At 33.3% G+C, this 14215-nt stretch overlaps 4 protein-coding genes and 1 long non-coding RNA gene across 49 annotated transcripts in view; 1 reads left to right on the plus strand and 4 right to left on the minus strand.

The window, feature by feature from the left end:
* LOC101896750 (modifier of mdg4) overlaps nt 1–14215 on the plus strand; it is a 56893-nt gene that overhangs the window by 7343 nt on the left and 35335 nt on the right. Inside the window, exons 5-7 of one of the 31 annotated variants that reach the window (XM_005180490.4) lie at nt 10295–10576; nt 10820–11006; nt 11162–11262. The exons of 21 other annotated variants lie outside the window; for them this stretch is intronic. In XM_005180490.4, the coding sequence (XP_005180547.1) occupies nt 10295–10576; nt 10820–10938 (401 nt within the window). In that variant the 3' untranslated portion in view covers nt 10939–11006; nt 11162–11262. Of the gene's footprint in view, nt 1–614; nt 1152–1277; nt 1837–1968; nt 2126–2201; nt 2384–2450; nt 2713–2819; nt 3422–10294; nt 10577–10819; nt 11059–11161; nt 11656–11755; nt 12306–13112; nt 13454–14215 lie in introns of those variants that run through there. 9 more of the 31 variants (XM_005180483.4, XM_059125497.1, XM_011292964.3 and 6 more) reach the window with 9 other exon arrangements.
* Nucleotides 3374–4227, minus strand: LOC131803800 (uncharacterized). The gene is made up of 2 exons (XM_059125514.1): nt 4203–4227; nt 3374–4101 (listed from the first exon to the last, which is right to left on the minus strand). The coding sequence occupies exons 1-2, from the start codon at nt 4225–4227 to the stop codon at nt 3770–3772; spliced, it is 357 nt and encodes a 118-aa protein (XP_058981497.1). The 3' UTR covers nt 3374–3769.
* Nucleotides 6263–6635, minus strand: LOC131803791 (uncharacterized). The gene is made up of 2 exons (XR_009342772.1): nt 6497–6635; nt 6263–6408 (listed from the first exon to the last, which is right to left on the minus strand). It is a non-coding gene; the product is annotated as an uncharacterized LOC131803791 (long non-coding RNA).
* LOC131803801 (uncharacterized) lies at nt 7069–7628 on the minus strand (the record flags this gene model as incomplete). Its single annotated transcript, XM_059125515.1, has 1 exon — nt 7069–7628. A coding segment is annotated over one exon (267 nt), but the record flags the coding sequence as incomplete, so codon positions are not given.
* LOC101889858 (uncharacterized) lies at nt 7902–9875 on the minus strand. Of its 15 annotated transcripts, none has more exons than XM_020035708.2 (4): nt 9604–9767; nt 8767–9024; nt 8176–8448; nt 7903–8042 (listed from the first exon to the last, which is right to left on the minus strand). In XM_020035708.2, the coding sequence occupies exons 1-3, from the start codon at nt 9737–9739 to the stop codon at nt 8183–8185; spliced, it is 660 nt and encodes a 219-aa protein (XP_019891267.1). In that variant the 5' UTR covers nt 9740–9767; the 3' UTR covers nt 7903–8042; nt 8176–8182. The 15 variants fall into 15 exon arrangements, 3 of the variants coding, with proteins under 3 accessions (XP_019891268.1, XP_019891267.1, XP_005180592.2); XR_891447.3 differs by lacking the exon at nt 7903–8042 and adding an exon at nt 9339–9501 and having other exon boundaries at nt 8307–8448; nt 8960–9024; nt 9659–9750; XR_009342770.1 differs by lacking the exon at nt 7903–8042 and adding an exon at nt 9339–9501 and having other exon boundaries at nt 8307–8448; nt 8960–9024; nt 9714–9748.

Genomic DNA, 14215 nt, shown 5'->3' on the forward strand with positions numbered 1-14215 from the left:
GTAAATGTTTTGAGAGGATCCTTCCCTGCTCAGTGCATAATTATATTGATATATTTTTGATAATTTTGTTGTGTGTATATGCATAGAAGACTTGAGTTGGCTCGAGCTTTTAAGGAGTGTACCTGCTCCACTGACTTGATTGCTCTGTTGGAAAATATCTTATGTGAAAGAGGAAAGTGACCGAGCAGCCAGGAGTGAATAATAAAATTTTCATTGCCCCCCCAAGTATACGCCGAAAGTTTGTTTTCTAATTGTGAAAATTCAACGTCGGCAATTTCCAAGTTTTATTAGAATTCTGATCCTTCCTTCTTGACCTGTTCGGGGTAAGTCTACATAAAATCAAAGTGATACTATCATGGTGGAACTAAAATCGAAGTAAAAATCAATGTGATCAAGATTCATCGACCACTTCATACAACTTTCGTTGAACTTAAATATCTGTATTTTTTTAGCAATAGTTCTTGGACCAGAAAAAAAAGGAATAAATGTCAAAATCTACTAAAGCCGTGTTTTATTTAAAAATAGTGCCTGATATACTCTACTTATGGAATATACAAGATTTTTTTATAATTACATACCCACATATTGTTTCGTTTGTTTTGTTAACTTTGCAGGTTTCGTCAAATTCATACGAAGTCAAAAGAAAAATGCCCAGTTGGTCTACAATGGCTTCATTTATAACAAAAAGCTTACGCAGGCCAATGGACATACCACCTGGCGTTGCATAGACGTGCTGAAAATGCGTTGCAAAGCTGTGGTCATTACCAAAAAGAACGAACTAGTCATTGCCAGACGAGAACACAATCATGAGAACCACATGCAAAGAATCAACCAAAGGCCGCTTTACAATGAGGAAGAGGACTTGGGAGACTACATCGAGCTAAAGCCAGATGCTACAAATATAAATGATTTCATAACAATGACCAACATCGATATATTACCGCAAAAGAGTGGCAAAGATTTTAAATTATTTGTACCGGCGCCATGTCCTGCATTGGATATGAAAGCACGCCTCTTTAAACGGGAACATGTTTAGACTATGTTTTAATTAGCAATTACCCTTAAAGTTATTTAATAGTTTTAGAGAGTCAAGAAACTTTAATGAATGTTTAATTTAATAAAAAAAACACAATTTGCGGTACACAAAAGTACTCATAGACATTTTTGGCCCTAAATGTTTATGGAAGGAATTTAGTTTCGATCTATGTAGCATTTATGACTAATACTATGCAAATCCTAACTTTATTATTGTTCTTCTCGTTGTATTCCATATTTAGATACCAAACTTGTTTTCATTGAAAGTCCTTGGGCGACGCCATGTCTGGTGCTAAACAACTTCATGTACAATTGCCATAGTCGCAAGAACAACAAGGAATATTGGCGCTGCCATAACTATTCCAAAAAAATGAAATCGGAACGTTGTCGTTCACGTTGTGTTCTGGAAAACGGTACCCTGAAATGTTTGTCCGGCGGAGAACACAATCATCCGCCTCACACCGAGAAAATTGCAAAAATGATGGATCGTAATCGTTCGATGGGTCATCACCTCACCAATGCCACCATGATGCCGCGTATTAAAATACCTAGACGCACAATATCTGTTGACTGTCAAAAGGAGACTCCCATAACTCTGTCCGCGTCTCAGCATACCCATCCAACTCGCCACTTGTCCCAATCAAGTGAACAACATCTAATAACTCAATCAACCCTAATGTTAATCAGTGATGAATAATATTTTTTAAAACCCGTACATATTTAGTTATATGTAGCTCAACCATTTTACATGTGCAAATGTATATGATGCTTAGATTATTAAATAAAACTTATCAATGTAAATTACATTTTAGAATAATTAACAAAATCCCCCTCATAAAAATTATTCGTTCATTTGCATTCTGGGTAAATATTTTACAAAATTCATTTGTTGTATTTGTTATTAATAAATTGTGTTGTGTTCTCTGTTTTTAGGTTGCGAAATTCCCATAGCCGAGCAACAAAATCGGGTCAAATACCGCAATAGTCTGAAAGGTACTTATCAATTGGTGTTGGATGGATACCCCTATACAAGGCATCGAGTACGTGGTGATACAATTTATTGGCGTTGTATTCAGTTCCGGCCTTTGAAGTAAGTCAAAAGCATTGGGTGGATGGTATATTTTAGTAATTAAAATTATTTCTGGCAATTTCTATTTCTTTTTTAGATGTAGGGCACGAGTCCGTACCAATCCCTCCGGTGATCGTGTTTCAATTGTCGAAGAAGATCACAATCATGAAATCTTAATTGAACGTCGTAAAAAGGGATCACTCAAAAGAGTTTATGAAGAGAGAAAACTAGCCAAAACTCAAAATAAAAACACAGAATAAACAAAAAAAAAAAAAAAAATACCTCGTATTTCTCCTTGCTTGACAATAGTATATCTCGAAGACAATTAACTGAAAATTTCTCTTAGATTCTCCATTCTTTAGCTACAACTATCGTGGTCACTTGGTGTACGAAGGATATGCATACTCCAGTTATCGCCGAACTCCCACATCTTGTATTGTTCAATGGCGTTGTGTTGAATATCATCGAAGTAAATGCTCGGCCCGATTGGTAACGAAAAATAAAAGTTTATTGAGTATTAAAAGTCAACACAATCACCAAGCAAAGAAACAAAAAACATTTGTACCTCAAATCCTTCGATAAATAAACATAATTAATATTTTAAAAAATGGCTCTAATGTATTATTAGTATTATAGACTTTTATAATTAATATTAAGTTGTTATAAAATAGGTATTTCTAATATTTATCTAATTCAAATTTTGTTATATTTTCAGCCGGTGTATTGAAATTGAGTAAAATTGTTTCAATTGTTCCCCTTAAATCGAAACCTTTTCTAATAAACAAAGGATTGAAAAGGCAACGCCAATATTCGAACAAAACGGTAACACCAAAGGCATTTTCTCCTCCGAAAATTTCTGTAGTGACTTCGGGCAATTTGTCCAATAAAAGTGACACATCGTTGGATGAATCCATACTGGAGCCCGTGGACAAGAGTGTATTGGAAAAACATTTAAATAGTCCCAATTCCACTGTAAAACAAGCCTCGAATGGCCACTGTTTAAATGTTGTGAAACGTAAACGATGCATGGGCTTGTGTGTCTATTGTCTGAAGAAACCCGATGTTAATAGGAAAGATCTTATAAAGGTAACTACGTTTTGTACTGTGTGTCCCGGTGGATGTTGGATGTGTGAAATGTGCTTTGATGAAATGCATCCGGTTTAATATCTTTTGGCTACAATCTATTTATTACATTTTTTGATTGAAATATAGCTTTGAAAACCTTTTTAATAACACTCCAGTGTATTGTATATAAAAAAAAAACAAAGATTTCGATATATTGATTTGAATAAATGATATTCTTAAAAATAATCTCAACATATGTTTTTATAGCTACATCATTTTTAAATAAAAATTTGAATGTTTTCTTAGTTTGGTATATATATCCAGCAATATATTGGATAAATTGGGACGCCATAATTATTTTAGTTGTTATGCTGCACTGATCCCAAGCATAAGGAATAAGTACCCCGCCATGATATCATGTGACAATTTTTTTAAGTTATGTCTAATGCCCTAGTTGCTAAATGAGTTTTATTCTATGTTATTTAGTTTATTGCGTAATGAATCTTAATTTCATATTCTTGATATAAATGAAAATGATTTTTTTAATCTCTTAAAAGTTAAACTAATTTAAAATTCCGTTGTTTATTTATCATGTCTATATTAATCAATATTTTGCTTCATATTTTCTATTAACCTATCAATTCTAGTCTTATCTTCAAGTTTAGTTTTCATTTGTTTCAAACCATGGTTGTGTTCGCCAAATAAGATTTCCAATTTTGAATCTTGAGTGGTGCGAACACGAGCCCGACATTTTGTTGATGAACGTGTAGCACAAATCCACTTTGTGCCACGAGAGTTTTCCATGAACTTGACAAAGGTGTAGCCATTGTAAACCAATTTTATTGATGAGCGTTGACCGGTGGTAAATGTATAGACTGCAAATAAAAAACAAGTATTGTTTTTTGTGGTGGAAACAATAAAAAAATTAATTACTTGATATTGTTATGAAATATTTAAAACGGAGGCAGTTTTTCTTTTTTGTTTTGAAATTGGGAAAAATCGAGATTTGTTACATTATTTTTTTATTTAATACAAATTAAAACCTTGACAATAAGCATTTATTAATAAAATTGATTAATTTTAGTGTTTTTATTTTGTCATCTACGAGCATATTTTATAGTTTAATATTAATTGTCTACTTCTTGGTCATTATTATTGACGTAGGTTCAACCATTTCTGTAACATCGGCTACAATTTCTTCATATTTCAAATGCATGCCGAGCGTATCAATGCTGCTGTTGCCACCAGCAGCGCCAGCACTTGTGTCGGCTCCTGTTGCTTTGCTGTTTGCCTTGTTGTTTCCTGCCACATTTTTCCGTACTCGCTTCTTTCGCCTTACAATCTCTTCGTGTGTATGATAGCGATTGAGTGGAAGAACCATATCGTTAATGGTGCAAACGCGTGATCGGCATTTTCTGTAAAAGAAATTTGAGAAAATTTTCATGATTAGAATAATAAATCTCAGTGATTTCAAATCGATCCAAGGATATAAACATGTATAACCACATACAAAAATAATGCAATATTTTGTTGTGATGATTTTTGGGAAAGACAAGAAGAGAGTGTGATTCTTGTTCCTTGTGAATGCTCTAAACTTATAGAGCTTGCCTTTCACCAAAATCGTCATATCAAAATGCTGAAAAAGCCATGTGACCATTCCCTTCGCCAAGATGAAATCATGATATTATAATAAGTATTGCAAAGCAGGCAGTTTCGTTTTGAAAAAGATTGCTTTTTTGTAATAGTGACTTATATGAAATAATGCCAATGGGGGAATTCTCCAGACTTAAGCAGACTTGTCGAATCTTCAATCTTCTTACAATAACAAAACAAGTAAAGAAGCAGCTTAATATTTATACCCTCCACGATTCGAAAGGAACTTGAAAATTTTCACAAAAACCAAAAAAAACATTCGAAAAACACCGCTTAAATTAAAACCTTTATATGGGGCTATACGAAGACTTGGTGCTGGATAAGTAATTTTTTGTGATAGGCTGCAGTAACGATTCCGAACTTCAAATTCGAAATTTGACGCAATTCCGGTAAATAATGTCGTTAATATCATCAAAATACCAAATCAAGGGAGGTACCGGTTGTATGGGGGCTATACTAAAACGTCGACCTACATAGACAATTTTCCGTTATAGGTTGTAGTACCCATTACGAACTTCAAAATTTGACGCAAATCCGGTGAATAATGTCGCGAAAATCTTGGAAATAGCGAATATCTCGGGGTAGCGTTATATGGGCGCTATAAAAAAACGTAGACCTATATAGACAATTCTCTTTCAGGGGGTAAATTACTCTGAGAGAACTCCTTGTGTGGATTTTCAGACTATTCCATTGAAAAATGTGGCAAAAAAAAACAAAATATTTCCAATATTGCGGGGCACCATTGCATGGGGGCTATACGTTATCGTGGACCTATATAGACAATTCTCTTCCAAGGGGTTAGTTGCTCAGAAAAAACTCCTTGTGTGGATTTTCAGACAGTCTCATTGAAAAAAATAGCTTAAGTCATCGAAATGTCGAATATCGGGGGTGCTGTTATATGGGGGCTATGCGATATCGTCCACCGATATAGCCCATCTTCAAACTTGACATGCTTGCAGACAAAATACAGATCAGTGCAAAGCTTTAGCGTCCTATCTTTATTTGTTTTGACTCTAGCGTGATCACAACAGACGGTCAGCCGGACAGACAGATGGAGGGGCAGAGCTAAATCGTCTTAGAATTCTACGTTTATCAAGAATATATGTACTTTGTTGGGTCTATAATTATTATTTCGATGAGTTACAAACGGAAGGAAGAACTTAATATACCCTCCATATTGTTACTTAAGATTTGTCTCTTAACTCCTTATTCATAGGATATTTCGATTGTCATCAACAATATCTTAAGGAATATTAATGTAAAGGCAAGCATACTGAACATAGATGTCAAAGTCAAACTGACACATTTGTCCTAAATCTAATATCTCTGAAGATGACAATCGAAGTATCACCCTGTCTTCTTCAATGAGCTACTATCGAAACCTCATCAAAAGGATTCTACATTTTGTAATTAGAATAGTTATAGCGTATCAACTTACTGATTCCACCACTGATTGCAGCGCCAATATTTCTTTTCTTCATTGGTGGGCAATTTAATTTTCTTCTCAAAAATGAACGGTTGGCCGCCATATATCAATTGTATGCGTCCTCTTGATGTCGCCGAGTATACAGCCACTGTTGCCTCTTCTACAATTGGTGTGGTGAAAAGAAAAAGAAAAACGAAATATATTGTTTAGCAAAAAGCAATATTAAAAAAGATTAACTAAAACTTAACTCTTAGAATGGATAGACAAAGTAAAACAACAACCATTTATTCACGCACACACATACATGTGTACACAGCAACCTCTTTTGTTAAAGTGGAGTTAAAATGTAATACTTTATTATAAACTTAAGAAAAATACTATAATTATTTGATATCATATTCCTCAAATTTCCCTTTGATTTTCTTCGCGAGCCGGTTGGAAGGTGGATGGCTATGGCAGGGTTTTGTCAAGCATACATTGTACAGACCATTTGGCCTTAAGAATGTTGTAATACGGGCATTGCAAGGTTTGCCGTTGCAAACTGTACGACATTTCCAGTAGATGGTTGAGCCCGAACCATTATTCTTGGAATATGTATAGTTTTGATAGAGTAAGAGGTTTTTACCCCTCTGGCCTGGAATAAATACCAATTCACAATTCGTATGCATCGCAGCCGCCAATGAGGGTTTGGTTTCGATGTTAACTACAGCCAGAGATTGTTTCCTGCCGCAACTTCTTATTTGCTTTACATCTGCAAAAAATAAAAATAGAAATATGTATGGAAGATGATCGCTACATAATTAATATATTTTAATTTGTAAAAATAAATATATTACACAGAAAATACCATGAAAATAAATATATAATATATGTAATTTACGTTCTCAAATGGATATTTATTAATATGTTTTAACAATTTTCTCTAAAAACAAAATTTTTTATACACAAAAATAAATTAAGTATGAAAATGTATGTATGTTATTATGGTAATAATGTTCTAATAAATTTTCCTGAGAAATATTAATACTCCTATGGGGAATGCTTTTTTGTTTAATATTCCACAAAACATGTTACTTATTTGTACAACTCACTGTGTTACTAATTTGTTATTGCTTATTGCGGTGGCTTGAAAAACATTGGAGGATACATAGGGGGGTGAGAGTGCATGGCACATGTTACATGTATTATATCGCCAGCAGATGTAAATTTGGTGACCAAACGAGCCTTGCATTTTGCCTTGTGATACATGGAACACTTCCAATCACGTTTCAGAGATTCGGGTTTTATTTTTGAGTTTGGTGTATATGTATTGTGTCTAAACAGCACCAGTTGTGTACCACGTCTGGATATTATGTAGCGTGCTGGAAATGTAATACCTGTAGATTAAAGAATAGATAAAAAACAAGCTAATTACGTAAACATCGATAGAAAAATAAAAATTAAACAATAACAATAGAAATCACTCAAAAACTCAATTTAATATATAAAAACCTATTTTATTGTGGTGCTTAAAAACTTGTTGTGTAACTTAAAATTAGAAGCTAGTTGCTCAATGCAAGTTTTTGTAGTCTAAAATTTCCTTTTTCGCATGAATGTGGCGTTGATGGTGCTGGCAAGTGTGATTGCCATCTTTTAGTTTAACTTCCAATGTATCCTTGCGTATAATGGCTCGAGCTCGACAAGACTTGCGGAAATTTGCACACTTTAAATAAAATGTATTGGCTGATTGTGAACTTCTAACGAAGCGATAATTATTTATAATTGTATAACTACTGTTGCGATGTCGTTTAAGATCTGAAAAAGTGAAATGATACACATTAATAGAATTCCCTTTTACACATTGTTATTTATATTATACACATATGGCGCAAATCAACTTTTGAATCAAAAATACTAATGAAAAACTTTCCTTATTTTTTATATTTACTTTATTCTCAAACAACAGCTTCATGATTATGCTTTTTTCGTCCAAATTTAATTGAATTTTTCCCCGATGTAATACAGCGTGCCGGACATTTACGCGATGTGTGACTTGATTTATTGCATACCCAATTAATGGTGTGATTGTACTTTCTTTCGGCCGTGTACGAGAAACCTTTATATATCAAGTTAACACCTCCGCGTCGATTACGTACAAATGTTAGCTTATCGTCTAGCCAAATTCCGTATTGATTGGGATTTTTGTCCTTTAAAAAGGTATCTGAAATTTTAAAGCATTAAGCTAACTTGCCAGGATATTGATGCAATAAATATACAATATATGTGAGAGTAAGCGAACAAGGTTTAGAAAATATTTTATTATTCTATATGGGGTTTCACTTAACTTCTATAGGTAACTATGTATTGCCTTGAGAAATTATCTCCGACAAAAGTTTGTTATATGCATATAACAAAAAATATACAACTAATATAATGAATAAATGTGTTCTTAAATTAATGAGTATCAGTTCTGTTAATATTATATATGTAGGTATATGGTGAAAGTTCTTAAAATTAGATGAGAATACGTTTCCTTAACTGTGATTGTGATGTCCACGCAATGATGCAATTCGATTTTGTTTAGTTATAACCCGAGCCGTGCATTTTGTATATTTACACCGGACTTTGACGCATTCCCAGTAGCAAGCATCTTTTATTCGGCGATTCAATGTATAATTTTTACCATTGATATTAAGGAGATTATTGCCTCGTACACTTCGAGTAAAACTTACATGTAGTTGGTCATAGCTAGCCTTCTTCACGTCTTCCAATTTAACAACATGAAGCACCGCGCAATCTAAAAGAAAATTAGATTGTTTTTATAGATTAATTATAATAATAATATTGTCATCTACTACTATATAAAGATGAAATATGATTTAATTTGATTTGGATAGCATAGGTCATAATAATATGACGATATATATATCTTCTGGGATTACCTATCTGTTTTTATACCCATTTCCCTATTTATTGAAGATTGATTTAAACCATATTTATCCCAAATAGCTACAATAAAACTCTGACATGCAAATAAAATTTTGTATGGTTTTATTTCCACTAAGTCGGACCTTGGATTCTTAACAATATCACTATTTAGGGTTCACATACATCTTTCCTTTGCTTGGCATGTTCATCTTACTTTCAGTATCGCTGGAACGGAATTCACACTACTGTTTTGATCTCAGTTTATATAAAGCACTTCACTTAATCACAATCTTTGCATATCACAGGGACTTTAGCTTAGCTTTGTGGTTTCCTTTGAACTAGGAATCTATTCACAAAATAATCACAAATTATTTGACAGCGTCAGAAAACAAACCAGCCTAAGCAGCCATAACATAAAAAGCATTTGAGAATATGATTAAACATATACTTGATTTGGTTCTTTGTAAGAAACGGATCCAAACACTTATAAAATAAAATATTACACTTTCAGTGGGCCGCAAAAATCTTTTATTTTGTTTTACTTTCTTCAATACAAACACGACAGATATTCTCTCAAATGCCATCTCTTTACCAGACTGCTCTATTACAAATTTCTCTTACAAGTTTGTGTCAACAATCGAATTCTCCTACAAATGCATGTCAATATACAAAAATCTATTACAAACAAATGTCAACTAGCAATTGTCATCCATTTGTCAATGTGCGTCTGAGCTAAAATTCGTATTTACTAACAAAAAATGCTGAGAATTTATTAAAAATTAAACTAGCGATATATGAAAACAATAAATCATGCCCATCCCAAAGTGAATACCAACATAAAAGTATCAAACAAACAGTGAAAAATAAATACCAATACAAAGTAACATATGTTTATTATGTGCCAGGATAGAATGCTGACATATCCAGAGAAAATGTAGAAAATATTTAACAACGCTATGTTCTCATTGACTTCTGCAATAAAAATTTAAACAAATATATCTGAAACCTATATTGTACGAATAAAAACTATATTACATAAATCTCCAAACGTGTTTTCTTATGTATTTAAAAATTGTAACATTTATCATGCCACCGTCGTCTTCGAAGAGTTCTAATTCGTTTGCCTTTTTTCTTTCTAGTCCTAGTAACGACAACCGCCGCGAAAACTATTGCTATTCCAGCATCTACTAAAGCAAGAAAATCCAAACACATTGATTCCGGTAAAGTTCCACTGTTTGCTGGTAGTCGGGTATATGTATCTAAAAATGATTTGATGAAGATTTACATACCGAATGCCTGCATATACACATCTCGTTTGAGTGAATTGGTTTTTGGCTTGGAGAATTTGGAAAGGGTAGCCAGGACGGGTATTAAGGATCGCCTGAAATTGCTCGATGATGACCTCTTGAACTCTGTAATAAGTAAGTAAACAATGTTGGAGACATCCAAATGGCCTGACTTTTGTAAAGCGTCATGTTTAAGTGGAAAACCACTTCAACTAATACGAGTTGTGATTTTTGTGCCTTATTTAATTGATAAAGGCAGACTGACGGCTCTTGGACAAAAGCAAGATCTGACTGTGGCAAAAGTGTCAAACCTTTAAATTGTAGCACTCAAGTTTAATTAGTCAATTTTCCAATTTCGTATTTATTTTAATTTTTCAGCTCATGTGGTACAAGTGTTTTCAATGCGTGGAGAGAAACTAGATGACAACATGGTTTTGCGTTTTATACAACAAAAGATCTCCAATATGTCAACTTTGAATGCTGGAGCAGCAACTTGATAAAATGTTTATTTTATGATGTATTTCAAACTTCATTACTTATTAATTTGTGTGTAATAGTCATATAAGTATGTTGTTCTTTTGTTATTTTTCAACACCAAATAAACTTTGCTAAGCGAATATATGTTAATATTTTTTTTAATATTTTTCTTTTTAGTTTGATGTTCGCCTATTGTTAAACGTTTTTTGCTAAATACGTATTTTGTAATTTTCTCAATTCCAGCACTTAAATACATATTTGAGGAAAAAAATGCCACAACGTATATCCAGTATTCGACCACACAACGCGGACGAGTAATGTTGATTTATAATGGCTATCGATATGTGGAGAATCGTCAGTCACACAAGAACGTATTTTGGCGTTGTTCCCGCTATGTAAAATATGGATGTCGAGCTACAGTTGTGACATCTAAAGTTAACGATGATGTGTCTATACGGGTAGCTGGTTCGCCACACACCCATGAGCCTGAAATGAAAGCTGATAGTTTGGTGGAGATTTCACCAGATTTCCTAGAAGATACCAAAGTGGGCTATATGAGAACAATGGTTGGATTATTGGGCGATATGAAATAAAGGAAACAAAAAAAAAACCCTATGAATACAATCTCTTTAAATTATGTAGCGCTAATAAGATTTAAGTTTAGTTAAATATTCAATGAAATCAGTGTACAAAGTAAAAATAAATGAAATCGAATTAAATGTGAATTCAGTTAAAAAGTTACAAACATATTAAATTATTTGTTTTATACCTTACAACTTAATACCTTTAAAGTATTCAATATTTTACTAATATGCTTTTATGTGCTTTGTCTTACAGGTAAAACGAGTATGCCTTTTACGTCTACAACTGCATCAACAACAGAAACAGTGACTGTTGTCACAACTCCCACGGCAAACGAGGAGTTCCGCAAGCCACAAAACTTGCCCAAAATTTTGGATGGCAAATTCTATAACAACATACAACCCCATCCCAAAACACCCGGAGGCATACAGGCCACTTGTACAACATGTTTTGGTATTATTTCTGGCACCACAAAATCGACTGGTAACTTTTTGAGTCATATTAAACGCCGACACAAAGATATATTGGCAACGTGTCAGCTGTATTGTTCAGCTAAGAGTTTAAGTTGCTTCAGTCAGGCTGACTTGAAATTCGCACCAGGTTCTTTTCCAACAGGTGGGCCTCTTCCTCTGGTGTTATCATATTCGGGAAATATTAAAGAAGTGAAACGAGTAATATCGACGCCAACAACGCCGGTAACATCAACAACAAATGTTATTACCAGTGCCCAATATGTGCGAAGATCTACCACAGAATCCAGCAGTAATTCGTCAAATAGTGTTTACAAGCATGAATCCTCTTCCATGTAAGAATATCTGACACAATTTTAGGTATAACGACGTATGTAGGTTCACATAGTTTTAGGCATCATTATTTTTTCAATTCAAAATAGGGTTTGCATCTAAAAATATATGTATGTGTGCACTTTTATTCTTTTAACAAAGAACATAATTTAAAAACTTATTATTTGAATCTAGGTTTTCATCTTTAAACGAAAATGAAATATTTCTGCAACATATAGCCATGCATTTACTATAACGTAGTTTTGCAAGTTTAGTTAAGACAAACTGTTTTTTTTTCTATGACACGCAAATTTACAAATAAGAAAACACGTTTGTTGAAAATATTTAATTCAGAAAACAATTTTAATTCGTTTAAAATAATATCGGGATAAGTAACAAATTAACATAGTTTCTGGGGAATAAGGTATAACGTGCTAATAAAATATATCATAATATACTTATCTGATATTTTCTCCCCTTTCCCAAGCCGTTTTAATGTAATCTAAATCAAGCATCCATAGCAAATTTCGATACAATTCAGGTCGTGTATCAGATTTACCAGAAACATAACAGCCTACTTGTACAATCTTGTTTGCAATGAGTTAAAGTACTTTAAGAATAAATAATAATAACAAAGTAATTAAGAAAGTATTTTAAATTTGTTTGTAAGTTTTCAAATATTTGTAAGATTTTTATTGTAAATAAATTTAAATTAACAACAAACGACCTGTATTAATTCTGTATTGTATTGCCAATATTTTTTGTATACTGTAATAACAAAAGGACATTTTTATTAAAATTCACTTTCCTGTTTTGATTATTTTTTTCAGACAAAAAATTAATGCCCAAGGTTTTCCATTGTCATTCTCCTGAAATGATATCAGCAAATTTCCAGCTGTGTGCTAAATTTGGACTGTCGAAAAAGTCTCGTCCTCTACTGATGATTGAGAATTTCTCATTTGTTTGCGACACAAAGCCAAAAAATAAATCAGCGTATGTCTCCAGTTGGAGGTGTTCCATGTATGTAAAGTATTTATGTAAAGCTCGAGCATGTACCAAGCAAATAGGAAATGATATAAGATATCGAATAACTCATCCATATCATACACATTAATATAAATCGAATTCATGTCTTAAATAAATTATGTTTTACATGGGCCATTTGACCATATTCAATTCATAATATTCATTAATAAGCTCAAAAAATATTTAACTAATAACACTTGTGTCAAGTTAAAAGTAGTAGTAGATACCTTTTGTTGCATACATGTGAAAATATACGATTACATGCAACCCGGATACAACCCTGAATTTTTAAAATGTAAAAGAGTTGAAGATACGAAGCCAACCTGACAAGGCGTACTAGTTTAAGCTCGTATAATTGATTTTAATAAACGTTTGTGAATTCTTAATTTAATATAAAAACGGTCGTTGTATTTCATTTGAGTATACGGAAACCAACAGACTTCAATCGATCACTTGACATTTTTCTCAGAAGTGGGATACGACAAGTCTTATTGGAAGAAGCGTCTACCAACAAGAAATATGGAGAATTTGCACAAATGCACGGTTAAGCAGTTGCAAGCGAAATGCAGAGAAATTGGTGTTTCTCAAAGTGGTAACAAAAAGCAATTGATCGAACGACTTGAAGTCAACAACGAAAGCGAGCTGCACGGATTCGCATCTCCTCATGATATGCAGGAGCGAATTTCGCATTTGGAAGATATGGTAACTGAATTGCGTTCATCTATGGAGCAACGTGGACAATCAGAATTTGAGCCGAACAACGCATCATCCCCTTTGAACACGTTTTCGACACCGGATGGTAATATGTCCCTGCAAGGCACACGGCCTAGCTTGCCAAACGTGGCAAACGTTGTGACAATATTACCGGAATCACGTTCGATTCCATCGTATGTTCAAACGAATACTT

This window comes from Musca domestica, unplaced genomic scaffold (genome assembly GCF_030504385.1).
Source record: "Musca domestica strain aabys unplaced genomic scaffold, Musca_domestica.polishedcontigs.V.1.1 33, whole genome shotgun sequence".
NCBI lineage: Eukaryota > Metazoa > Arthropoda > Insecta > Diptera > Muscidae > Musca > Musca domestica.

Coding starts and splice junctions, on each gene's coding strand:
- LOC131803800 (XM_059125514.1), bottom strand. CDS start 4,227: ATGCTTATTGTCAAGGTTTTAATTT. Junction 4,102..4,202: donor TATTGTCAAGGTTTTAATTT/GTATTAAATAAA, acceptor AACAATATCAAG/TAATTAATTTTTTTATTGTT.
- LOC101889858 (XM_020035708.2), bottom strand. CDS start 9,739: ATGGCATTTGAGAGAATATCTGTCGTGTTTGTATTGAAGAAAGTAAAA. Junction 9,025..9,603: donor CTTACAAAGAACCAAATCAA/GTATATGTTTAA, acceptor ATTTTCTTTTAG/ATTGCGCGGTGCTTCATGTT. Junction 8,449..8,766: donor GCGTGGACATCACAATCACA/GTTAAGGAAACG, acceptor TTAAAATTTCAG/ATACCTTTTTAAAGGACAAA.